The following is a 27,657-nucleotide window of genomic DNA, read 5'->3' on the forward strand; positions in this document are numbered from 1 at the left end:
TCTTCTTATTGCTACCACTTCTGTAGTGGAACTGGTTTTGGAAAACTTTGGGGGAAATTCCTGTTTGAAGAGGGCTATATGGTTTTCTAGGATGTATTACAGTCTGAATGCTAGTGTAACTGGACAGACAAGAAAGTATTTTCTAGACAGATGCTTCAGGCTGTCTTTGTATATCAGATATAAAGCAGAGCATTAGCTCTGCTTTCTGGTGTCATCTTTTGGTGGGGAGGAAGAGGCCAAAAAACAAAGTTGTAGGAGTGTTGGGAGAATTGTAGGTGTATATGTATCCTCTACTTTTAATGTTACAAGGAAATTGTAGATTAAAAAAAAACTAAAAATATTATTCTTTGTGGTTGGATATTGCTTTAAGGAATGCTTTCTTTTTCCCTATAGGAGGACTTGGAAAGTCTTGCAGGTGCATTTTGTCTAAACAGCATCAGTTGCTTCTCTTGATAAGGACATGTCCGCACAAATCGTGTATCTAGTTGCCATCGATAATATTACTGTTTAGAAGCATTGGTATTAACAAAGCATTATTGCTATTCTTACTAACAGATTGTCTAAATTGGTTGTGAGCAGAGCTCAACAGAAGACGTTGCCTGTAGAGGTGACCCTATGAATTTTAAGACCATTGATGCTTTGAGAGGCAACTTATTCTAGTGTAACCAGGGCTTTAGTATACAGACCTTTCCTTTTTGACCCAGAATTATGGTTTTCAAATTAAGATGAGAAAGAGCAGAAACTTCTCAATTACAAAGCAGCAGTTTTGCTCAAAGATTCTGGGCTTTTCAACAAAGGTATACTAGTGTTGCTTACCACTTCACATGTCAAAAGCAAATGTTTTATTCATTCTCACATCTGTCTTGTCTATCCTGAGTTTCTTTGACTTTCTTTTTTCCAATCAGGATTCCCTAAGTGTGTTCTGCTTCCCTCCCCTTCTTCCCCCCCTTCCCCCCCCCAATTATAAGCATGTTGGGCATCAGTTCATGAATATACCTGTAATTATATTGCTTTGTATGATTACAGAAAATATACACAAACACTCCTAGTATTCTGTATAAGTCAGCTTCTGCTTCCATCTTGTACATATAGTACACAGAAAAATTGTTATCTATTGCAGATCCTGGAAACAGAAGCTGAGAACATATCTGTTTGTCTTAAAGTTTTCTGCCTTTTTGTCACTCTTGGTCTGTTTGAAACTACTGAGGTAATTTCTCCCTACATAACATATAATATTGTATGGCTCTGGAACAGCTGTCCTGCATATCTGTATGTGGAAAAATACTGTTTGGTGTTGGTTTAGAATTGATAATACTTTCTAATAGTTGCAAATAAAAGGTTGGCAAGACTCAGTTGCTTGTATTGAATATGCAAAAATGAAAGAAAATTTGAGTATTGGACATAATGTGTCCAAAGTCTGCGTGTAAAATAAATTTGCTGTGCCTTCCCCGCTGTTTTGCTGCAGAGAGAGATGAGCTTCATATGATTATGCTGAAAGAGTCTTTTCTCTCCTTTTGATACAGTCATGGGTCTGTGGTTTCAGAAAGCAAAACTTCAAGGTTTGCTTTCTGAGTTAAGTAACAAAGTATTGATACTGCTTTGCATGTGACAGATATCACAGTGTTTGTTAAAATATCTAGTGAGCACCTTACAAAAAAAAACATAGAAGATCCGTCTTGAAGTCCATCATAGACTTCTAATTTTTTTTTTAAAAAAAACAAGGAGTGAACTTAAGTTTGCAAACAAAACTATGGCTGTTCCGCTGCAGTGATTCATAGAAATGTGACGTGTCCGTTAATAGAATGAAAAAGATTTCCAGTAGGTCTCATTTCATGTGTGTCACAAGGTAACCTTACTTTTTTAACTCTTCTATGAAGTACTGCATTAAAAATGAGCCTCGTAGGAATCCTTACTTCTTTGGGAGAGGTGGAAAAGCTGCACTTTATTGCTTATTTGATTTTGTGTGCCTTTAGGGATCTTTGCCATCTAGTTCAAGGGATTTGCTAGTGAGAAGTCTTTTCTGATTTGATCAAATCTGCCCTCCTTTTTATCCAATTCTTAAGTATCTTTTTAAAATGGCATATATTTCATAAAGACATATATATAACAGCTGTCTGGCTGCTACTCTTGGTGACCTTGTAACTGTTGTAAAAATCTACATTTCAACTATCCAGCTTAAGGAGTTTCTTAATTGATTAAGGATTTCTTGTTGTTCATCTGACTTATTATTATGTTTGTGTAATATACAAGTTGTATAAAAACTTGGAATGTTGCTGCATTTTAACACTTAATAGCCCTTAATTGTTAGTCTGTGGAATGAGACTTTGCAACCTGTGCTGCTGCTTGTGCTTAGCATTCTTGCAGTGTAATTTTGAGTGGCTTTAACATCTGTCCTTTTGTGATAGGAAGAAAAGAGGACGCTGTCTGAGAGTTGCAACTTAGAATTGTAACGTAGTTTATGTTGTCACACTGAGATTAGGTCATGAAATATCTAGTGAGTAGATATTTCTGGATAATATCGCATATCAGAAATATTTGCATTTGGTTCAGGGAATTTAATAACATACAAGACAACAGAGAACTTCCTATTTAGAGGAGATTTCACGAACACAGAACTTCCTTGAAGGTTTCAGTTCTGAGAATGTCGGTTGTAATATTGTCTGTACTGAGACAAGCCTTCTGTTGAAACGCCAGGTAGAAGTGTTTAAAGTCTCTAAAATTCCCCGTGGGAGGTTTGCTTTGGGGCATCAGTTGTACTTTGAGATAGATGGATTTTGTGTCTTTAATCTTCATATGGGAAATGCAGAATTCGTAGCTGGTCATATTTATTTGGGGAATTAGTGTTTTTTCTTAGTTTGGTGATTGCTGTTAATTTTATTTTTCTTTTGTAACATCTGATAGCAGAGTAGATGTGATACTCTTAATGTTATTAATAAAATACTAATCCTGATTTTCTGACAAGAGCTGCTATCCTTATTCGTAGGGGTTATTAGAATTTTGTTTTTTCTGCTCAGTGTCTGAAACAAGAGCTTAAATGTTTTTTTTTCTCTCTCTTTTTTCCTCTTCCATCATCAGATTTTTGTGGAATTTGATGGCTGTAACTGGAAGCAACATGCCTGGGTGAAAGTCCATGCTGAAGAAGTTATAGTGTTGTTGCTGGAGGGGTCATTGGTTTGGGCTTCTCGAAGTGAACCAGTCATGCTGCAGGGAACTCGAGTCTCACTGACACAATGGCCTGCGCTGGTGAGTATTTGGCGAAAAGTCTTCGTGTGCTCAGAGATTTGCATCATCAGCTGTACTGAGAAACATAAGACTTTGAAATCTGAAAGGCCACTATTATGCAGATACCAAAAAGAGGTATTTAGTGTTTTTTGGTAAACAGGAGGGCAGGTAGCTGTGAGTTGTAGTGTCTTCAGAGAAGCACCTGAAAAGTAGGGTCCTGCCCTAGAAGCTGCCAACTCTTACCTCACAGAAATGAGATACTGTTTATCACTGTTGGGTCTCTGAAGAAAATGTGATACAAACCTGGAAAGATTGAGTTACGTCAGAACCTACTGGAAGACTTTTAGAAGCAAATGTGGACCCATTCTGACCCGAGTATTTCCACTAAAACTCGAGCTATATCTATAGCCTTGCTGAAAAGTGTTTCTATCCCCAATACTCTGAGCACCATCTGAGCGCTCAGACTTTCACTCAAGTACTGCAGCCCTACTCGGTTAAGTGCATGGGAATACTGACTGGGCTTAACCAAAGAAGCAGAGCACTTATATACAATGTGGACAATTCTGAGAAAACAGCTGCTTATCATTATGAAGGTTTTTTTTTTTTTTTTTTTTTTTTTTTCTTTTGAGGTATCACCTCTGTGTTCATCCTCCATTGCCTCTTTCTTGTGGTCCTGGTCAATTCTAGGAAATACAGTTTTACATGAACTGAGAACATAAATGTGCATTGCCTTTTATATTTATGTAGTCAGGTACAGGAGAATAGGGTGAGAGCAAGCTTTGAGTGCTATTAAGGCAAAAATGTCGTAAATACTTCTGTGTTAAAATGTGGTAATTGTGAGCATGAGATACAGACAGTAAATTTCAGAGACTCCGGTGGCTGATAACTTGCTTTTTCCTCAGCAAGTTATGAGATTATCATTCTGACTCTGCTAGGTATATTTTCATGAGTAATTTGTCCTGCAGTTTGTATGTCAGTAGTACACTTGGCATGAACTTCAGGTTTGCACAAAACAATAGTAACAAAAAATGCTTCCCTTTATTAACATGTCTGTAGTAGTGTGTATTCCTGTGTAGAATTCGGGTGTAAAGGTGATCCTTTCAGGAGGTCATTTCTGAAATTCATAGGATAGTTTGAACGGTTAGTTTATTCTTACCTGAGCATCAGAGGATGCTTATTCTATGACAAATCAAATACCGTAAAAGGTATTTTTCAGTTCTACTTTAAGTTCTAATGAAGATGTAGAGTCAATATTTTGTAATTTCTTCTTCTATGATAACATGCCACACCTGCAGGATGTATTGATTTGGACATAATGTCTTAATTGACTTAGACATAATTGACTTAGTCATAATTTGCATTAAAACTCAGATACTGAGAAGTTCAAGTTGAGAAACTAATCTTTTTATTCTTTGTTATACTTGAATAGCATGTGAAAACAGCTATTGTTGGTCTGTGTATGTACTCAGTCATTTTTTTTATAACTTTCATTTTTGTTGTTCGTCAGACCTTCACTCCTTTAGTAGATAAGCTGGGTTTAGGCTCTGTGGTCCCAGTGGAGTTTCTCCTGGACAGACATCTACGTTTCCTATCTGATGCCAGTGGATTGCGTTTGTTTCAGGTATTTGAAGTATGTTCAAGTATACCACAAACTTAACTTCTGACTGTGCTTGTCAGATTTTACTGTTCCACTTACATTCTTGCTTCCTTCCTTCCACTGCCCTGTGTATTTGGGTTTGTTTTCTTGCTTTTATGGATGTTTATACTAACTTCCATCTGCATTAAAAAAGTTCTAGCTCCTGTTCCATGTCAGTCAGTTGGGAGAGCTAGCTGCCAAGTATTGTGGAGCCAATAGTTGCAATTGAAATTCCACAACAGGTTTTGCATAGTTAGCTCGTCCCTTTCTTTCTCTTGACATGTTTAGCAAAGTTTTCTTAGTTTTATTTCTTATTTTTGTTTGTCCCTCTCTGAGAGCAGTCCAGGAGGAGCTGTAGCTCAAACTAATGATTCTATTTCTTTAAAAGACTCTTATTTTAAAAGCATTTTTTGTTGGCAGATGGGAACAGAAAGTCAAAATCAAATTCTGCAGGAGCAGCCTTCACTAAGAGAATCTGTCAATGCCTTGATCAGTGACCAGAAGCTTCAGGAGATATTTAGTAGAGGTAAGAGTAACTGTTTTTCCCTTCCAGAACTTTTGATTGTTGTGAAACATCTGAATTATGCTGGGATCTGTGAAGGAGAACAGTAGTAGTATATGTTACAGTTTGCCTAGGAAGGTCAGCTTTCTGTGTTCTTTCAGAAGTTCTTTACAAAAAGCACTATTTCATAACAGATACTGAAAAGGAGGTTGCTGAGATACAACCAGAAGTAACTACTGGCAATGCCCACGTATTTGTAACTTTTTTAATGCTCTTAGCTTTGAATTTTTTTCTAAGGTAGGTAATTCTGGAAATTTAGAATTGAACTTTAAAGCCAGAGAAAATTTTCTTTTGTTACCACAAATTTAAATTTTGGTATTTTGACAATTAATGCAATCATTATTTAATTTGTAAATTTGGGACCATGGTTACTGAGCATAGTATTAGTATCCAGACTGTTATCTGGATAGCATAGGTTTAAGCCTGATTATAGCTTTTGATTGTCAGATAGGGGTCTTCTAATTTGAGTGGTAAAACGGTCACCAATCCAGAATTTGGATTTGGGGGTCTCAGGAACTCCCTAGAGGCAGGCCACTGTATTACATTTGAAGGGGATGTAATTCTTAATGGGGACTTGGTGCTTTTTGATCTAATAAAACACATGTTGATACAAATGATATGAGGAGAATACTACTTATGTGACCAAGTAACTTCAGAATTGTTTAGTTTAAAGCTACCTTCTGCAGCACCAAGGATTGATCGTATCAGATGCATGGTTATTGGTTATGTGGATCTCAGCAACCTATTTTTTTTTTTTTTTTTTATCTGGACTTAAGGCAGGAGGAAGACTCTGCATGCTGATGTGGAGACTGGGGCAAGGGAGGGAACCTTTCAATAGATGACCTGTTATACATCATCTTTAAAGACCTTGTCCAATTACGTTAAAGTCTTCAGAGATAAAGTGTATAGTTCCATTCTGAGCTATATACTGTTTATACTGAGATTTTATGCATGGTTAGTGGTGAGTCAGAAAATTATGACTCTCCACCGGATTGATGTCTTGTAATTATTGATCTGTAGGTCAGAAAGCAGAGGAGAGTAGTTAGCAAGGAGCCCTCATTGGCAAAATCAAACTAAAAGGAGCAAGTCTGTTTTGATCTTTTCTTTAATTTGTAAATAAAATAAAATGCGAATTTCATCTTTACCATAGCTTTGAGTTACACCTTTAAAGGTTTATTTAATTTTTACAATACAATACTTGGCTTATGCAGGTTTTGCAGCAGATACTCCATCACTTTAATTGTGTTCTGCTGGGAAGCTGTTGTTTTAGGCCCTAATTATATGCACAGAAATATATGTATTATATGACCCTCAACTGATATGACAGAAAGCTTGTCTGAAAATATACTTCAAGCACTTCTTTTCCAGGTCCTTACAATGTCCAAGGCCAGAGGGTTAAGGTTTACCAACCAGAGGATGAAAATAGCTGGCTGTGTGGTGTTGTGAGCCATCAAGACCCAATAACTCGTCTTATGGAGGTGTCTGTGACTGAGGTAAAAATAAATAAATAATAGTGCAGCACTACTTTAGGTTTTATAAAATACAGCTCCTTAATATCCCATGAAGAGTATCAGCTTCACTAAAGCTTGAGCTTTTGATTCTTTGTTCATTGTTTTAAAAGAAGAGTAATTATTCACATAATGTTTTGATGAAAAAAAGATCTTTGCTATTATGATGACTTTGCAGAATAAATGATAGTATGTGGCTCACTTCAACAAAAGAGGTTCATTTGAAAATGAACTCTGTGTGGAAAAAATATTGGAAGTAGCTTTCTGGTTAGAGACTGTTCTGATATACAAAAACTACTTTTGGAGTCTATTACGCTGTGGTTTTCATATGCCTTCTCTCTAAGCTTCTATATGATGGGCTGTACAGATGGTTTGAAAGAAAGGTAGCACAGAAGATGCAATCTCAGTCTGAATTGAAGAGATTGATGTATTTTAGCTTAGACTGTTTGCTTTTTTCCCCAGTTCTAGTCAGTAAATCCAGTGGGTATGGTAAACAGCATAGACTATCTGTGCACTATTAGAGTCATTTGGTTTGCATTGTGGAGTTCTGTGGAGTCTGACAGTTTTCCTGGCAGCCTGCTCGTAATGGCTCCCTTTTTAAGGAGCAACTTGGAACTGGTCTGGTGAGGCTAGATGTAAATTACTGTGGCAGTAGCAGTATTTTGTCTGGGGTGAGGGAGGGAAGGAGGGATGTTCCACATTGGCTTTTCCGTGTCTGGGAAAGGATATGTGCAGAATGAGTGCACTGCATGTGCAAAGTATGGTAAGTCAGCCTGGCACTTTGGAGAGGCACTGAAGTTACGGAGTACGTGCTCTCAACGTAGGCATGTCAAGAAGCAATCAATTTACTATGTATCAATGGTGAAATAAAAAAGGTAGCCTCCATGCACAGCCATAAAGATTGGGTGTTCATTGCTTCTTGCTGCATGCAAGTACCTGATCAATTTGAAACACGTTTTATTAGAAGTGATTTTTTTATAGTCTCCCTCTTTTAATAGGGCTATTGCATTAGTTTATAATCTTACTTTTGGGTACACACTAGTTGGGATAGTTAGCATAAACTGATGCATTTCCTTTCAGTAGTCTTTTCTACATCCAGTAGTGCGAACATGAAGAAGCCTAAAACAACTCAAACAAATTTGAAGTAGGAGAATTGTGTTTAATGTAATGAATGCCCTTAGAGATGGTCAATGCAGTACAAGTACATGATGGAAGAATAGAAGGAATCAAATCTGAAAGCTGCCGAAATAGAGAGAGTGCAAAAAGATAAAAAAAGTAAGATGAAAGACTTGAGAATTATTGAGGACGGAGGAAGAAAAGGAGAGGAGCTACTGGGTAACCTTGTGTTAAATTGTGTAACATTAAAATGTTTCTGTCAATACTGTACGTGCTGACTTAAACTTTTTTTTTTCTTCCTCCTTGATGCCAACCTGCAAAAAATCAGAGTGGTGAAATAAAGTCAGTGGATCCTCGACTGATACATGTAGTGATGGATAACTCTTCTCCAAGTGAGGTACTGCAACAGTTCAAGTCTCTGTATATACATTGTGGAGCTTCATGACGGTTTAGGTGTTTTAAATGGAAACAATTGAAAACTCATGCTGTATTCATTGGCTGAAATTGAAAAAGGAAAGTTTTCTTTGCCACCTTTACAGATGGTTATAGCTTTCTTTAAATAATCTTATTTTGTGTTAGCTGAACCTTGTCTTACTAAGTTCAGTAGGGATCTTGGTGGATTTCTGATATTCAAGATTGTTGTGCTCCATTTTAAGAGATAGTCATAAGAATATCTCTGTGCTTGTTGCATTCTTATTACAGTATCATCCTTCTGTGCTTCTCCACTCACTGTTTTAGGCCTTTCTAAAAAATGCTGTCCAGCCTCTCTGAGGCAGGCTGTGTATACTAGTGGCATGAAATCCTGGTATTTTATTGCTTTATTTAAGAGAGGTCTTATAACATTTAGACCTATTGGGTGGGTTGGGTTGTTTTGTTTGTTTTTTTTCTCTCCTAGCCTAAAAGATACGCTATTCTCTGCAGTTAAATATTGGGCACTCTAGGTAGTGGACCAAAAGTTTGCCCTTCAGAAGAACTGAGGAGGTTAGACTTGTGGTATATGTAGCATGCAAATAGTTTTCATACATTAGCAAGAACTACTTTAAAATATGGTTGTGTTGCGTATTTCCCAGAATCTGCTATGATGTGGTACATGCTGTAGCAAAATAACTTGGCTAAGTAGCTCATTGTGGAGATCCTGTCCTGGTATAAAAAAGACAAGCATGAGCTTATGCTTATGTTCTGTGTTCACATAGTTTCCTATGTTAAATTTGTTAATTTGTTAAAAAAAATGCTTCTAAGCTTAAAGCAGTGTGATGTATTTATTGTGCTAGTGAAGAAAATGTTGTTTTAAGTGAGAATGAGGTAGACCTGTCTGCTCTATGTAGTGATTGCATGGTTTTATCTGTTACAGGGAGGAGGCCTCAAGGCAGCTAAATCATCTAAAGGGAAAAAGAAGAGAGAGAGTCTGGAGGGAAAGGATGGGCGAAGGAGGAAGAATGCTTCAGATTCTGGATGTGATCCTGCAATGAAGAAGCTAAAAGAGAGGGGTGAGGCAGATAGCAATAGTAGTGATGGAGGTGAGGCAAGCAGAGGTCCTTGGAAAGGAGGCTCCAATAGTGAAACAGGACTGGATCCAAGGGCCAAACAGTTGCCTTCGTTTGTTCCTCAGATTAATCGCAATATTCGCTTTGCCACTTACACCAAAGAGAATGGGCGAACGCTAGTAGTCCAAGATGAGCCAGTTGGTGGAGACACACCGATACCCTTCACTCCATTTTCCTCTGTGGCTGGGCCAGCATTAGTAGTTGGGTCTGGATGTAAAGAGGTGGGAAAATCACTGGAACAGGTCAGCCAAGGCACAGTGACTTCTGCAACAGCAGTTACAACAACTGCTTTGACGCCAACAACTGTGAGGATCTCAGATACCAGTATGTCAGCAGTTACTGGACAGGAGAAATTGAAAACAAGCCGATCACAAACTCAAGGAGAGGTAAGTAGCTTGCAGTCCAGCATATTGCAATGTATCTTTTGCAATATGTTCTTGTTACGAAATGTCTTCACGGAACTAAGAAAACTGTTTCTCTTATGCTTTTCTTTTGCCCCACTCCACCAAGAAAAGAACCCTTCTATTACCTGATCCAAAGAAGGACCCAAGACAAAAGGATGCTACTTGACAGAGGAATTCTCAGAGACAGCTTTTTAGCACTCTTATCTTTATCGAGCCTTAATCTAGGAAATGCAATTTCTTACACAGTGCAGCCTTAAAGTGACAAAGCACTGCTTTAATGTAATTAATTTGGTAGTGTCACTTGGAAGATAACCGACTTAATCTCTTACCTTTTGTCTAAAGATAAGCATAAGAATATGCACTGAGTTGAACATTTAGATTTTTAAAAAAAGGGAAAGAAAACTGAGAACTTACTTTGAGGAGCTTTTATAGATGCCCAACTCGTCTGTTGCAACTATATGATAACTGCATACTAGAAGAACAATTGCATCATTTACTATCTAGGGCTGAAAACAGAGAAGTCACTGAAATATTTGAGTTAGGTACTTTTAGAAACAACTTGAATAAATCACCATGTCCAGAAGCTAATTGAAGATTTTTTTTAGTTAAATGTCTGTGTTTTGAAGGGGAAAAACAGATGTGTAGAGGAGAAATCTGGTTAAATAACAAAATAGAAAAATAGAAGACTTCTTAAGTAACCAAATGAAGGCTTAGTTTTTTTTTAAAAAAAAAAAAAAAAAAAAAACAAACACTCAGTGCTCTGAGGAGTAAAGCAGAAATCAAGAAACTTGTAATCTATTGTATAAATATGAAAATGAGAGATACATTAGAGATTCCAAGGAAATTGCCTGGATGTTCACTGGATTATTTTCATCATCGTCTTTTGCTTTAGCTAATGGAATAGGAGAGAAGGTTAGATGTTTAGCTTGGGAGAAAAATTAATAGGTACTAATGTGTAAAGGAGAAATAAAAATGTAGAAGGCAGGAGGGCTGCATAGTTACTGAGACCTCAGAAAGAAACAGAATTCAGAGTTAGCTACAAATATATGTGAACGGTTGAAATTATATCTATCATCAGTGGTACTAAGGAAGAACTTCTTTTGTTGTGCTGAGAAACTTCGATATTACCTCTCCTCAACCCCAGATCATTTTGTTTTAAATCATTATTAATATTCTGGTCTCAATTTGTGGGTAGACCACTGATCCAGAAACTAAGCACCATTTGACAACATTTTCCACAGTTGGGGGTGGGAGGGAGGACCTGATGCAAATCTCTGTTTAAAAAGAAATGCAGATAGTTCACAGCTGGTCTCAGACTATCCAGAGTGTTGATGTGCTTTGATCCATGAGATTATTTAATAAGCTTATCTTGCGTTTGTTTGTTATTTAAAAACATTTAGATGCACGTTAACTTGAGTAGTGCTCGTGAGAGGACTTCTAAGCGGGAACTCAGATAAGAGGAATAGAAATGATGAGTTAGTCACAGAATATAATAAGTTGCAGCAGAATTGACTGATTGTGAGACTTGTGAAACCTGAGTAAACATAAACTGAGATGAGAGCAAATAAATATTCCATGTTATAGTGATGGATCTAGGGGAAACCTGAAAATAAGAAAAGTCTTCCGTATTTAAAAAGCGTAACAATTAAGGCCTTTGTGCTTAACATCTACTAAGTAATCCACTCAAAGGCACTCCTACGTGGGCATCTACCTCTCAACAGATGTGGTTTGTGATGATCAGTCTGTTTGCTAAGTGCTGTAAGTCCTTTTCTTTGTTTAATTAACTTTAAAAACTAAGTTAATTGTCCTAAGTGTGCTGGTTAGGTAAGAGAAGATAATCAGAATGATGTTGGAGGAGGAAATAAGGGCAATTATTGAAAAGCAGTTTGAATTAAAGTTCTTTTCGTGTTTATTTGAATTAAAGCAATCAGTTCTTTAAACACATCAGTGATTTATAAGACAGTACATCTCGTCTTGTATCACATTTTTCTCTCGTGCAATAAGGCATTAAGTATTCGTCTTCTCCATATGTCTTCAGTGTGGAAGAGACATTGTTAACTTACTAGTTTAGATAGCTTGTAAGTAGAAGAAATTAGCAGAAACATTTACACTGAAGAAACTTCCTGTAAAGGTTTTATTAGACTAAGTGTTTCCGTTACCAGTGGATGAGTAATGCTATTGTATAATTAGATGAACCAGAGTATTGCTGAATCAAACAAGAATCTTTTAATTGGCTAATGCTTTTTATTTTTGTTTCAGAATTCCCGAAATTCACTTCTGGCTTCTTCTGGATTTGGGGTCTCTCTTCCAAGTGCTTCCCAGTCCTTGGTCTTTGGGGGTGGAAGAAACCAATCAAATGGAGTGGTGACTTCAGAAAGCAAGCCTTCCGGATTTGCCTTTGGTTGTAGTACTGGGCAGGAGGCTCAGAAAGATTCCGATCTGTCCAAGAACTTGTTTTTTCAATGCATGTCCCAAAATCTACCTACCAGTAACTACTTCACAGTCATTTCAGAGAGTTTGGCTGAAGATGCCTCTAGTCGGGACTCATTCAAGCAGTGTACAGAGAATGTGGGTGCTGGGATCAGTAAAGGTAAAGTTGTTCTTTCAACAGACACTAAACCAGGAGCCCAGTCTGGCACTTCTGCAGAGCGGAAGCTGCCTGTGGAATCTATGCCCACCCTTACTCCAGCCTTTTCGCGAAGCCTATTGAATACTCGCCCCCCGGATAATCACGAAAACCTGTTTTTACAGCCCCCAAAGCTATCAAGAGAGGAACCCTCAAACCCTTTCTTGGCATTTGCTGAGAAAGCAGAACTTAGTCCTTTTAGCAGCTTTGCATCTTCATCTCAGACAGGGGTTTCTACTCCCTCTACACCTGTGGGTCTTAAGGCCACTTCTGGCTGGCCAGAATCATTCACATCTGCAGACTCTTCTCTAGCTAAGAAGAAAACATTGTTTATAACGACCGATTCCTCAAAGATGGTCTCCAGTACTCCAGGTTCAACAATTGCTGCTGGTGTTCAGAGCCCTTCCACTGTAGGGAATGGCCGTTCCAGCTCACCGACCAACAGCCTGACACAGCCTATTGAGATGCCTACACTGTCCTCCAGCCCAACAGAAGAAAAACCATCTGTGGGCCCTGGGCAGCAGGACAATCCTCTCCTGAAAACTTTTTCTAATGTGTTTGGCAGGCATCCACCTGGCTTTTTTTCACATACAGAGTTTCCACAGGAGAGCAAAGCCCCATTTGAAGCTGTGAAAAGGTTCTCTCTAGATGAACGGAGCTTGACATCCAAACAGGACTCAGACTCTAGTACCAATAGTGACCTGTCAGATTTGAGTGACTCTGAAGAGCAGCTCCAGGCCAAGGCTTGTATGAAGGGAATCCCAGAACACTTGATGGCGAAGCTAGGCCCCAATGCAGAACGCAATGCTGAATTGCTGATGGGAAAAGGGAAAGGGAAGCAAACCCCAAAGGGACGGCCTCGCACAGCTCCCCTAAAAGGTGATGGCTTCAATGGCAGATGGCTTGGAAATAAGGAGGGGTGGGATACTGGGATGATACTTCCTATGTGGCAAACTACATAATGTAGCTTCAGTGTGTGTGTGTGCGTATGTATGTTAGGACAAAGCTGGTATGCAGAGGACTTGAAAAACATTAGAATTTTCTTGTGGGTTTAAGTTTACTGCTGTCCATGTCTTAATTAAAAATATCTTGTCTTAATTAAAAATATCTAGTTACTAGTCATTGACTTGATGTGAGTGGGGTGTAGGTATTGTTCAGTCTAGCTGACTCCTGAGTGGAAAATGAGAAGAAACAAAAGCTGGTCTATCTGTAAATAAATGCTGTTCAGTACTTTGTTGTATAGCCCTAATTTAACCAGGTGGTCCTTCATTTTACAAAGCTTTTTTCTCTAAAATAACTATTGTTCCAGTGGAGTGTGGCAGACAGGTAAAAGTGTTTGTGCAAATGAACAGTCTTAATAGGCTGGCATGGATATGAGTATGCTGTTAATCTTTCTGATGGAAATACATTTTTACAGATCTTTGAAAATTTGGGGTGGGTGGGGAGCTGGTATACTTCTGCTGTTGCGGTTAACTAATGAGTTCGTTCTTCTATCTTGTCCCACCCAGTTGGCCAGTCTGTGCTGAAAGATATGAGCAAGGTGAGGAAGCTAAAGCAGTCAGGTGAGCCTTTCCTCCAGGATGGCTCTTGCATCAATGTAGCCCCACATCTGCATAAATGCCGGGAGTGCCGTCTGGAGCGGTACCGCAAATTTAAGGAACAAGAGCAGGATGACTCAACTGTGGCCTGTCGCTTCTTCCATTTCCGGAGGTGCTCAAATCCTTCTTTCCTTCGTATGTAGTCTATGTGCAGAGTATGGGCCTTCTCCAAGCGCAAAGTATTTATGTTTTACTTAGCTAACTTGCTTTGGTATAATAATGAAGCATTTAAGTGTCTTCCATTTTTCTATCATTTAACTAGTGTTCCCTTGCTGGGTGGGGGATGTGGGGAAAGAGCTGCTATTGAAAGGTACAGCTATATGACAGTAAGGGAACCTCAAGGTTTCTTACAAGTGTGCTTTATTGAGTAGAATTTTATTGCTAGGTAGCAGTTCATACTGCAGTAACTGTTTTCTACTTCCTTATATGAAGTTCAGAACAGATAAAACTTTAATTCTGTTACCAAGTAACTAAACGTTGCCAGTATGAGGCTAATGTTTGACTAGGTTTTGAAATCTGAGTGTAGAACTGATTTCTAGGAATAGAACACTATCTCTATTTCTCTCTGTGGTGCATATACACCATAAAGCTCTTTAACCAGTCATGTTCCTCTTGATCTTCCTTATCTGCCAATTCTAACAAGTGCAATGCATCATGAGAAAAAAAGGATACTATCACCCTTTTTGGCACATAAAGGGGGAAGCGAATCTTTAGTATGTGCCATCCATCCGGTAAAGATTGTAACTGCTTCCCCATCTGAGCTTGCTGTTAAAAGTGATCTAGCATTGAGGTTAAAGGCAAGATTGCTTTTGTTGGAAAACGATGTCACTTTTAATAGTGACAGTAAACATTCAGGGGCTGGTAACCTATGCTGTTACACCTCTTACTACACAAAGACTAGGAGAGTCAACAACTATTGATGAAACATTGAGTCATCTGCGTGCAGAGCAGTGGTAAGAATGGTAGATACGATGATTTTTGTGTGTCTTGTAACATGAACTGTTAGAACAGTTGTCAAGTGTTGGCAGTAGTAGTGAAGTGAAATATTTATTCCCCCAAAGCTGGGGAATGATCTTCTGAGTTAAAACAGAGAATGAACTGTGCAGAGGTTTATTAACAGTGTCATTTAGCAGACCAAATAAATTGAATTTTATCATCTTATCATATTAATAGTATAAAAAATATCATTTATTACAATATAGCAACTTCACATCTGCAGGATTACTGGGACCTGGGGATTCATTCTCATAATTTTTGCTGTCGCTGCCTTTGTGTAACTTTATAAAACCAAATAAAGAAGTGAATATGCTAATTGTATTAACCATAGAGTACAACTCTCTAGCTCTAGGATTTTTTTTGATTCGGACATATGACATTATTAGTTAAAGGCTGTTGGAACAGCTTACTCATTACTTCATCCTGTTTTTTGCAGGCTGATATTTACCCGGAAAGGTATCCTACGAGTAGAGGGATTCTTGAACCCACAGCAGAGTGACCCTGATGCCATGAGTCTATGGATTCCTTCTTCCTCCCCTGCAGAGGGGATTGATCTGGAGACTTCAAAATACATCCTGGCCAACGTTGGGGACCAGTTCTGCCAGCTTGTTATGTCAGAGAAGGAGGCAATGATGATGGTGGAGCCACATCGTAAGCTGGGTTTTGGCATTGTTTTTTTTGTCTGTCTTCTATGTATAATGTGTGTATGATACAGTGGGATAGAGTTGAAAGAGTAATGTAGTTCCTGTTGCAGTACTGCTTTTTTTTTTTTTTCAAATAGAAGGATATATTTACTTCATTAGGGTATGTCTAATTGTGGGACCAGCATTTGGGATGTCTCATTTGGGTCAGTGCAGCATTTCTCCTAAGGGAACTAATGATAAATTTCCCAGACGTTAATTTGATTTTCCATAAGAAAATGCAGAAATTAGCTGACCTGTGCTCCTAAGAAAATAGAAATGAGTCCAAAACACTTATCGCACTGACCAGCTTTGCTTTAATGAGCGGTTTTTCTTATATATTCCTATCCTGTTATGCTCCAGGGACATCACGTCAAAAACACAGGATTTTCTAGGGAGGGAGCAGAGCCTGCTTTCAGCCTGCAAGAACTCAGATGAGCAACTAGTTGACAGTGTTGCCACTACAAGGGAAGTGGGTTTGGAACAAATTTTCTCAAGGTAGCCAGTTCAGCCTATCACACAGATAGCTCTGATTATCTGATTTATTTTATTTTATTTTGTTTTTTTTTTAACTCCCTCTTTCACTCCTGGAATGTGCAAGGGCAGCCAGTTGGAGAGGGTTTCTCCTTCCACGCCCAATGTGTTAGCTTGGAATTCATAGCATTGATCGGGCTCTGAATAATAAAACTAAATACTCATAGTTCTGTAAGCTTACAATAGCTGCACATAAAACTAGCAGAAGTTTTATGATTTTATTATAGTTTCCATAAGTGCTCTTTAAAATTCTGTTACTGTGGAATTATGTTAGGTGTTTGGGAGCTGATTTTACCCCTTCTTTGAAATGGTGATTTTGGTAGTGTCACAAGACTAGCAACTCAAAGAATGTGGTTTTGGATATAAAAAGTGTGTTTCTGTATTTCCCCTTCAGATAGCCATGTTTCTGTGAATTTTTTCCTAAGCAATTTTACTATGCTATTCCCAAATTAGAAGGGAGAAAGATGAATTGTCAAAGCAGTAATTCCTAATGTTCCTCCTATTTGTAGAGAAAGTGGCATGGAAACGAGCAGTACGTGGTGTGAGAGAAATGTGTGATGTATGTGAGACAACACTCTTCAATATTCATTGGGTTTGTCGTAAGTGTGGCTTTGGGGTCTGCCTGGACTGTTACCGGCTGAGAAAGAATCGTCCACGTAGTGGTGAGTATTGGTCTTTCCCTCTAATCTTTGAACAGGCTAGCTTTCAGTGGGGATAGTTTCTGGGAAATTGTTGAAGTTTTTGTAGGAGAGCTAGTGTCTATTAGCATGGGAAGCTGGTAGTTTGGAATTTTGTCAGCACTGTCTTATCTGTTGCTGTTCCATTTTCTATGTAGTTAAAATTTGTATATTGAAATTGTAACATCAGCAGGCTTAGGGTGTGTGCGGTGACAGACTGCTGTGTAGTTCCATCTTCTGGTCACAGGATTAAAATATATATGATAATAATAATACCTTATGTAAATGGGCTAATGAGCAGAGATGGCAGAGAATTGCTTTCTGTAACGAAGTTGCAGATTGTGAGGTTTTCTTCTCTTTGATTACTTGATGCACCTGAGTTTATAATTCATGAAAATTCCCAAAAGTTCAGTTTCTAACAAATAGAGGCATACTGTATGTACAACTGTGAACTGATGTTTTTGTGCATATCTGACTGTCCTGAGAATTCTTTAGTAGTAGTATGGGTGCTGACAGTGGTAAATCCTTATACATATAAGGCTATTAGTGACAGATACACTATTACATGGAACAAATGTACAAAATACAAGGTATTCGTAAATGTGGATACTGCTATCTACTCATAATAAAGGTGCTAGGGGATATTGAATGAATTATAAAAGCAATGATTTAAAAAAAAAAGTCAAACTTCACCTGTTTTTGTATAATACAGTATATGAACTTACTGCTAGAATATACCAAGGAAATGGCAGAAGGATGTGGTTAACCAGAGTACAATGGAGGTAGTTGAAAGCAGAATAGGGTTTCTTATATCTGGCATTGTGCATGTTTGGAAAACACATTTAGGATTGAATATATGACTGAAAGAACATGATATCAAGATTTCCATGATTCTAGGGTAATGGTCTCTTACTCCCTTTCTTTTCACCCAAGTAAATAATACAACATTCTGTGATAGATCAAAATGAGGTGTCTTGAGCACATGGGAAGTTCTTGCTCACTGGCATACAGAGAAGGGTCAGTACTGGAAAGATAATACTTCACAACGTGAAATGTATGTATATTGGCTTGCCAATACTGTCTTCCCGAAATCAGTATTCTAAGGCCTACGTTGAGAACCAAGATGCTATTTAAATAAAATTAGTTGTACCTCAACAGATCTCTGAAGTGTGCTGCAGAAACAACCCATGCAAAGTACCCTGTCTAAAGGACCCTGAAATAAAGTTGTATATGATCCATCTCATCTTCTGCTTTCTAAGACGAGTGTAGCGTGCAGTTCATGCAGTTTCACGGTTGTAGGCACAGCTTGGTTTAAAAATATGAAGACTTCTAAATTTGTCAGATTTTTTTCTCAATCTGTTCATTTGTTGGGGGAGGTTGACTTTGTAAGGAGATTACAGGAGAGTCTAGTTGCTTCTTCCTTAAGCTGATCTGCAGATACTCTTTGTGAAAAAGCTTGGAAGATGATGACAAGTTAGGCTAAAATTATCCTATAACTTAGGAAAGCAGTATGAGAGTGAAAATATGATCTTAAAAATAGGGGCTAGAAGCTAAGATTTTGGGCACTAGAAAACAAGAAGCTAGTAGCAATGAAGGGAAAATGATTATGGTAGTTTATAAACTGGAACAGCAAGGAAATTGCTATAGATCCTGTTGTAATGGACCCTGTTTATAGTTTGTTTCTGAACTTGCCAAAATAGGAGTAGATTCATCTGATCTGTGAAGAACCTGAAGAAACAACACTGATGTAGAAGCAATATTCTGAATTGTAAAGCTTTAGTGACTTTTATACAAAAATTAATTCTTCTATTTTGTTTTTGTTTTGTTTTTTTTTTTCAGAGACAGAGGAGATCGGTGATGAGGAAGTGTTCTCTTGGCTGAAATGTGCAAAGGGGCAGTCTCATGAACCAGAGAATCTTATGCCAACACAGATCATTCCTGGCACAGGTAATGCTTGAAACCTGAAAGGAACAATTCTAAATTTCATCCCAATTTTGAGAAAGCAAGTGAAAAAAAAATAATCTGATGGTTGATGTTCTAGCTGTTGTTTTATCTAGCATGTTTGTGGAATAGGATGCAGAGGAAGCTTCCCTTTGCTACAGCAGAAGGATTGAGGAGGGAGGGGTAGCCCACATGAGATCAAACTGCGGATTCAAAGTGAACAGCCCTTCTGATACTAGCAGTGACTGCTTGTGCTGTTTTTAATTGCATTCATTAAATTTGGTTAATTTTCAAGAAGGATCTTTTTATTTACCTGTATGTAGGAGTAAAAGGTAAATACTTAGTGATTGGGAGTTTTCACAATTGGTCCTAAAAATTACTGCACAGCTTCACACTATTCAGAGATAAATATGTGGTATAGGGCTTGATCTTAAAAGATACTTAGTAGTAATAATTAGAAAAGTGATCTCTGTAATTTATAATTAAGATCTTGGTTTTTGATTTCTTTAAATGTGCTATTAAAGACTTTTATCTTTATTTCTAGCCCTTTACAATATTGGAGATATGGTTCATGCAGCACGTGGCAAATGGGGTATTAAAGCTAATTGTCCTTGTATTAACCGGCAGAACAAATCAGTGTTGAGGCCTGCTGTCACAAATGGAATATCACAGGTGTGTAATCTAGGGCTGAAATTTCCCTGTTTGACATTACATTTTTAAGGATTTATTAAAATGTTAGATCTTCTATACTAATTTATTGCAAAACACAGGTTTTATTTTCTCAGTATGTATTGCTGAGTATTTTGGCTTAGCAAAAATCTTCTAGGACATTTTTGACTAGTAATGGGAACTTTTCAGGACTGTATTCTGTAACTGTTATTTGCCAGTGGATATGTGGGCTAAAACTCTTTTTTACGTAGAGGTTTTGCTATAAAACCATTCATACCTATGCTGTAGCTTAAAACAAAGTACTGATAGTAGCTTGTCGTATCTGCCATTACTTTCATACGGTTCCTGAATGTTAAGCTGAATCTAGAGGGGGTTCTATTACTGCTCACGGATTATCTTTAAAAAACAAAACAAAACAGTCTTGTACAAAGGAATTGATAAGCCTATACTAGTCTTAAGAAATAACAAAGCATTGCATGGTAAAAGTTGGATGGTCTAAGGTGCACAGATCAGAAGTTTCTGCACCCTGCTGCTACATATGCACAAAGGGGCTCTCCTGTGAATTTAAGGGGTGAAGAGCAAGGGGAAACACAGGATAAACAAAATGTTCTCTAGTTGAACTTTTCCCTTTATTCAGCATTTAACAGGTATTTCTATTTTTGTTTTAGCTTCCAAGTATAAATCCTAGTGCATCAGTTTCTGGAAATGATAGCACATTTTCCACTGGAGTAGGGACAGCAGGAGTGGGGCAACTAGAAACGGACACTGTTCCAAAATCTGAAGCAACTGATAGTAGGATAGAAGAGTCTGCAAAAACAGAGACTTTACCAGCCAGTAACACTGGTGAAACAAAGACAAACAGACCGCTTTGTCCAGAAACAGCTCCATCATCAGCCTTGCACTGGCTTGCAGATTTAGCAACGCAAAAAGCAAAAGAAGAGACGAAAGGTGAGCAGAAGACCTGCCTTCTGCTGCTTGGTTGCTATGTTTTGTGAGAGTGCCTAGCCTTAAATAGAAAAACGCATGGTCTTCATTTGCCTCTTCAAAGCAATTTTCTTTAATAGGCCTAAAAATACGGAGAACCTGAAAGATGGTGAAGTAACATACAACTGAAGATCAAAACAGTGTCTAATCACTTACGGTTTATTTCAGTGCCAATTCTTGTATTTATTTTCTAAGTAATAAGCAACTGGTACCCTGATGTAAAATAGGAAATATTTGTTTCAGATACAGGCTTGTCACTTTACGAACTAAGGAAGTTAATAAAGCTGTCCTGTGTGAAAACGTGAAGAGTGCATTTTCTCAGAATTCAGATTAGAGTCTGCTTGGAGAATCCAATGAAAGCTGAGAACTTCTTTAGTACTCAGTAGATGGAGAAAGTGATTCTCAGTATGAACCAACTGTTTACAGAATATGATTCTCTGTTTTCAGAGGCAGCACAGCTAACACGGGAATTAATCCCATCTAAATTGTACCTAGCAGGAACTATTTTACATTCCAGTGTAAGCATTCATGACTTACAGTGGCTATGCCCTCTAAAACTACTGAAATTTTTTGATTGCATTTAAACCATCTGAAATATTTCATACTGAAACATTAATTAAGAAAGTAAAGGAAATGTTTGTTGACTGAGTCTGTTTCAAACACTTGTGTCAAACACTTCGCAATTCAGATGATCTGCTGTAGTGTTCAAAAAAACCTTAACATCGTATTAAGGGTAAAATGTATCTAAAATATATGTTATGTTTGTGATTCTCTTTGAGATGCCCCGTTCACTGTTGCAGTGATAGAATCTTGTGGTAAAGGTAACTTATCAGTATCATTTAATACAAGAACAAATGATTTTACGGAGCTTTGATTGTTTGAACACACTTTTTTCAACTTTCTTTGGTATCTTTCTTGCAGAAGCAGGATCACTGAGGTCAGTGCTTAATAAAGAGTCCCATTCACCCTTTGGATTGGATTCCTTCAACTCCAGTACAAAGGTTTCCCCACTAACCCCAAAGCTGTTTAATAGCTTATTATTGGGCCCGGTGACATCTAGCAACAAGGCTGAAGGCTCCAGCCTCAGAGATCTGCTACACACTGGGCCAGGAAAGCTTCCTCAGGTCCCATTAGACACAGGAATCCCCTTTCCTCCAGTCTTTTCTGCAGCTTCCACAGTAAGTAATTTCAAATTTATTTAATTTATTCAGGGAAGAATCTCATCGTCTAATGGTTTTCATCTAAATTTAACAGTATTTTATTTTCAAATATTAAAAGCTAAATATGCTAATTAATACCAAATATGCAATATTTAGCCAGCTGCCATGCGTCCTATCTCCTTACCCTTCCCCTGCCTCACCCTGCCAAGTTACAGTATTCTTACTTTGTGGTTTGGTTTACTACTGCTGTGCAGATATTCTTTTTTCCAAGAGATCAAGAACGTTAGTTATATAACCTTTCAATTGAGAATCAGCATCCCTATAAAATCTGACTTTGAATTCCATGTGTTTAAAAACATTGTGTACCCTAAAAGAAACAAAAGCTTCTGAGCAAATAAATTCCTTAAATCCCTTAAAAACCTTAGGTAAATTTTATACGCACATAGAATATGAATGCAGGAATCTAGATTGTAGTTCCTATTGTGGATGTGTACTCTGAAATATGGATACTTTGTTTCTCTTTAATCTGTTTAGTAGAAAATAATTTTTTTTAAAAAAAAAAAGATTGAACTCAAAGTGCTCAAAAATGCTTAGTTCACAAGAAGGCTAGATGCTATGAAATTTATCAAGGATTTAGGTATTTTTGGAGAATACTTACTCCAAAAAGTCAGGTAGAATGACAGTGAAATGGTTTGTTTGATAGCAGGGGTTTTTGGTTTTTTGTTTCTTTAATCTCTGCATCAATCTGGAGGATGTAGCTTTAACATGGGGTTCATGGGTTTTTTTTCTGTTGGTAGAGGGAACTTAAGCTATAAGGGAAAATAGGTCATTGCTACAGGAAAGTGAAACCAATAATCTTCCCCCCACCCTGCCCCCCCAGAAAAAGTCACTGAGTACAGGCTAAGATGTTGTGATCGTATGATTTAAAGCAAGTGATTATTCCCAGGCAAGAGAGCCTATGTCATCTTGTAAATTTGTTCCTGTAACTTTATGCATTCTCTTACCACACTTGGTCAGATCCATTTTGTACTGTCTTTTTTGGAGGGGCTTTCTTTACTCTGCTCTTCTGTGGAAGAGGTATAGTTAAGGTACAGTTCATATTAACATAAGACATTTGTGACACCATCACTTTCTTACTGCAGGCGTTCATGCAGGCATCAAACTGATTGTAGGAGCTGTTTGAGCTGAAAGGAGTATGGCAGTTCTTAAAGCTAAGAAAAATGTATCTCTGGATGGAGGTTTGAAATAGTATTTCAGTTCTGAAAATGATGCAGAGCAATGGTGGTTGGCTTTTTTAGCTTTTCTGTACAACAGTATGTCATGCAAGATACTCATGGCTCATCATTATTCTTTTATTAACCATTTGTCTAAATAAATGCAGCGGACCTCTTCCTCTTGGCAACGTATGTCCTTCCTGAATACAGACAGATTGACAGATTCAGGATAGCTGCTCAACATACTTTTAATTGAAAAGGCCTTTATTTGAATAACAGTTCACTCTTTTCAATGAGTGGCAATTAGTTAAGAGTGTTGTGAGTATACATCCCATTTTTCTTTTCAGCTGCTTGGTTTCACTTGATGGGAACAAATAACAAGTCTTCTAGCTCAAAAGCATAGAACCACAGAGTAGTTCAGGTTTGAAAGAGCTTCTGGGGATATCTGGTCCAACCCTCCACTTGAAAGTCTGGACACTTGTTGTAGCATATGTATGCTTAAAACACATCTGAGAAGCAGCAGTTACATTGGCCACATTGACAGGAATAGTAGACTGCTGCTCATGAAGAGGAGAATCATCTCGGTGTTTGCATAGCATTAACCTCCTGTTAGGAAGAGTGGTTAGCGTTGACTGTAATGGTTAAACTTTTGTTTCACGGCCTTCTCGGAGTCAGTACAAAGGTATGTTTTTTAAGACTTTCAGAAGGCGATGATCTTACTGTATGGTCTTGCTGCTTGAGATTATAGCCTGTCTTATGCAATACAGGCTGGGTGCTGACTATAGCAGGATTGTAGTCTGCTTAAAAGGACCTGGGGTCCTAGAGGACCGCAAGTTGAACTTGAGTCAGTGTTGCACTCTTACAGCAGTGAAGACAAAGTAGACCCTGGACTGGATCAGGAAGAGTATAGCTAACAGATCAAGGAATGTGTTCATTCCACTCAGCACTTGTCAGGCCACACCTGGAATACTGCTTCCAGTTTTGGTCTCCTGAGTTCAATATAGACGTTGGAAAATTGAGGGGGTCTTATGAAGGACTTTCAAATGATTAAAGTGTTGGAGAACTTGATGTGAATAAAGGTTGAAGGAATTGGTTTTCTTCAACCTGAAGAAAAGAAAGCTTGGGGGATCTAATCAATCTCCTCATATCTAAAAGGTAGTTACAGAGAAGATGGAGGCATGCTGTTTACAAGGCAGCATGGTGACAGGACAAAAGGCACTGGGCACAAATTGCTTCAGGGGAATTTCCCTCCAACTGTGAGAAAAAAATCTTATTTTAAATTTAAACACCAGACTTGGTTGCCCAGAGAAGTCATGGAATCTCCCTCACTGGAAATATTCAAGAATTTTCCTGACAGGGCCCAACTTAACCTAACCTAATTTCAACAGAATTTTTCCTATGATTCTGTGAATATTTATTCAGAATTCATAACTTCAGTTATGAACATTTTTGTGTTTTGTGTTGATAGCTGTGCATACAGTGACGTGCTCTAGGTGACCCTGCTGAGCAGGGAGGTTGAACTAGATGATCTCCAGAGGTCCCTTCCAACCTTACTGATTCTGTGATTCTATTGAACTTAGTTTTAAAGAAGATGACTAAGTTGTTCTAGTGATAGTTTTTTCTCTTAGTGTTCGCTCAGTGTACAACCCTTGTTTTTTCTCATGTCTTTTATGACTTGAATGAGCAGCTCTGCTACCAGAAAACATATATGCCTTGTAAATAGTGATCCAGTGACTGCTTACCTTCTATTGGATAAACTAGACATATTTAGTGTCTTTAAGTATCTTGCTGTATGCTATAGGTTTTTAAATCTTGAATTATGTTCTTAGCTTTTTTCCTGAATCTCTTCTGGATTTTAAAAAAATATTTCTAGGAGTGTGAACGCTACAAACAGAGAGACTGTCTACTGATGGCTTTACTAATATTACACATACACTCTTCCTTCAGCCTGTTTGAGTTTACTTAACATTCTAATGTTCCTCAGCTTACCTGTGCCAGGACTGAATTCACTTTTCCCAGTAAGGAAATAGGGAAGTAGAGTTGAGATATTAATGAAATTAAGAAAATCACAAACCATTTTCACAATTAAGGTAGTAGATATTGTATCATGTACGTATTCTACTTTGTGACAGTTACAGTATTTTGTTTAGGTAACCTGCAGCAGGTTATTTGTTTGCCTATTATAAAACAGGAGCATGTCTGTCTGTTTTTGTTGAATATGTGCCTCTGTACTGATTTGTGTACTGCTGATGTTTTTCTTAAGACTAAACTTACGTATGGATTTTCATCTTATAGGGGGCCAAAGGTAAAGCAAGCCTGCCTAATTTCTTAGACCATATCATTGCTTCTGTGGTGGAAAATAAAAAGACATCTGATGCTGCAAAACGTGCTAGTAATTTGGCTGACACACAGAGAGAGGTGAAGGAAATGGTAATGGGATTAAATGTACTGGATCCACACACCTCCCACTCTTGGCTGTGTGATGGTAGACTCCTCTGCCTTCATGATCCCAGCAACAAAAACAACTGGAAGATCTTTAGGGAGTGTTGGAAACAAGGCCAGGTGAGTGATGAAAACTAGTTAAGTCTTACATGCTGTAAGTGTCTTGAAATGGTAACCCATCCTCCTGTATCAACATGTCTGTTCAAACTTTGGCTGATTGGTCTTGAGTGCATATAATGCCCAAAGATTTCAACTTTAGCACTATGAATGGGGGACACAGGAAGTCTTGTACTCCACGCTGTACTGACTTGAGCCTATGTGTCCTTGCACACTGACCTTTTCTCAGCTTGCTAGTGAGAGGGTATGTGTTGCAAATGTCTTTTAGTGTGGTGTGATTTGTGCTGAACCTGCTCAGCCATGAAGAAAAGTGGGTTCCATTTATGAATCCACTGTGATTCATGCATGCGTGCATCCTAAGATCTACCCCGTACTTGATGCTTTACAGACTCAGAGAAAGGTCCATTCCTTCCAGCTGCAATACGTACAAGAATACAAATACTGTATGTCGTAACTTCTGAAGAAATTTTGGGATGTGCTTGATGCAGTGCGTCATCCTGAGCCTACGGCTTGTATGAACCCAAGTATTCATACTCTTGGATTCAGCTTTGGACTCAGCATCCTGTGTGTTGAGCACTCTGTTGGATTTTTTTGTGTGGTCATCCATCAGTTAAATCTTCAGTCAGAAGACTGGGCCTTAAACTTGTTGCCAGTATAGTCACCTTTTCAGATCTCAGTCCATAGTGTTCTAGCTGTTAATCTTCTTTAGAGAACCGTTAAGATTGGCCTGGTTAACAAGCTTAAACTTAAGAAATAGGTGACTACTTTTTGCTGCAGAGGAGATGCACCCATAGCTCTGACAGAATTTGGTGTCCTGATCTGTAGTGTCCAAGCTATGTCCATGGGACTTGATTCTTCAGCTACCTGTGACACTGCTACCTTCACTGACTACTCAGAACCAAGACCATTGAGCTAGACAGTTCTGTCCCTCCTCATTTTTTCTGGGAAAGTTCTTGTTCTCTCTCTCTCTTGTTGTTGTGCTAATGCTCTTGGTGCTCGCTTTCCTTGCCTTTTTTGGAGTGCTGCCTGCAAGACATTTTGGGCTTCTCAGCTGTGATGAAAGAGCAGATCAGGCTGCATATTACTCTTCTGAAACTAGGGGTCTATTCCTGCTGGAGGCAGAGTATTTTTCAGTCAACTTTAGCCTGTCATCTAGGACTGTGCATTTGCTGAGGTGAGGCAACTGGGCACAAGCATGACTAGCACATGCCTATGAGAACTGCAGAGAGGACTGTGGCACCACCAACCGTAGAGTTTCATGTTACTGTTTCTTTTGGAGTCAGTACTCCCCTAGACAACTCCTAAGAGATGGAAGAGGTTACTGTGCAGCACATTCTCACTTGTCTGACTAGAAACTTAGCCTACTAGTGCTGTTGTCAGCTTTCCCCCTAACTGAAGTTATCTTGTCCTCCTGATTTTTTTGCGAAGTACAGAAATCTCTCGTGTTTTGAACTTGTTGCATTCCTCTTCGTAAAGGATTGCAGATCATTCCTTTGCACTCCCATGGTGTTAGTCAGATGTAATTTTCCTGTCATGGCTAAGAAACATCTTAAGCTTCTGGTCAGTATCCTTTGATAGTTTTCTCAATGACTCCATCAGCAAACAATACTGCCTTTCTGAGAAGGATCCTAAATATTTCAGGAGCTACCAACAAAAGACTTAGTCAGCTTCTTCGCAGTCAATGCCAGGTGATAGATGCAAGATGCTGCTTGTGGTTGTGGGGTATTCGACTGTTAGCAAATTCTGAAACTCTCCTCATGGATTCTAAAGAGGTGATTACTGCTCTTTTGTCAGAAGCTTAGCGGTCAATGCTTATCGCTTTCCTAATTGATGCAGACTAAGGCTTTGGCCACAACTGCCACGTGTACCATTCATGACCCAGTAGTTACTGGGAGTTTTTGGGGTTTTTTTGTTTTTTTTTAAGGCATCTTCAGAGCTGCTTGTCTATGCCTCTGTCATATCTTTGTCAAAAGTTATGATGCTAGCAAAACATCTAGGAGCATCTTTGTTCCTCAGGGGTTGTACTG

At 38.3% G+C, this 27,657-nt stretch overlaps 1 protein-coding gene across 2 annotated transcripts in view; it reads left to right on the top strand.

Moving 5' to 3' along the window:
• Window positions 1–27,657, top strand: part of KDM3B (lysine demethylase 3B) — a 55,268-nt gene that overhangs the window by 15,436 nt on the left and 12,175 nt on the right. For both annotated transcript variants that reach the window (XM_062587432.1, XM_062587433.1), the window contains exons 2-16: window positions 3,076–3,243; window positions 4,730–4,843; window positions 5,279–5,384; window positions 6,789–6,913; window positions 8,373–8,441; window positions 9,396–9,974; window positions 12,252–13,497; window positions 14,127–14,328; window positions 15,649–15,863; window positions 16,936–17,088; window positions 18,943–19,050; window positions 19,589–19,716; window positions 20,382–20,661; window positions 21,619–21,875; window positions 25,367–25,633. In XM_062587432.1, the coding sequence (XP_062443416.1) occupies window positions 3,076–3,243; window positions 4,730–4,843; window positions 5,279–5,384; window positions 6,789–6,913; window positions 8,373–8,441; window positions 9,396–9,974; window positions 12,252–13,497; window positions 14,127–14,328; window positions 15,649–15,863; window positions 16,936–17,088; window positions 18,943–19,050; window positions 19,589–19,716; window positions 20,382–20,661; window positions 21,619–21,875; window positions 25,367–25,633 (4,017 nt within the window). The remainder of the gene's footprint in view (window positions 1–3,075; window positions 3,244–4,729; window positions 4,844–5,278; window positions 5,385–6,788; window positions 6,914–8,372; window positions 8,442–9,395; window positions 9,975–12,251; window positions 13,498–14,126; window positions 14,329–15,648; window positions 15,864–16,935; window positions 17,089–18,942; window positions 19,051–19,588; window positions 19,717–20,381; window positions 20,662–21,618; window positions 21,876–25,366; window positions 25,634–27,657) is intronic.

Source organism: Rhea pennata, chromosome 14 (assembly GCF_028389875.1).
Source record: "Rhea pennata isolate bPtePen1 chromosome 14, bPtePen1.pri, whole genome shotgun sequence".
Lineage (NCBI taxonomy): Eukaryota > Metazoa > Chordata > Aves > Rheiformes > Rheidae > Rhea > Rhea pennata.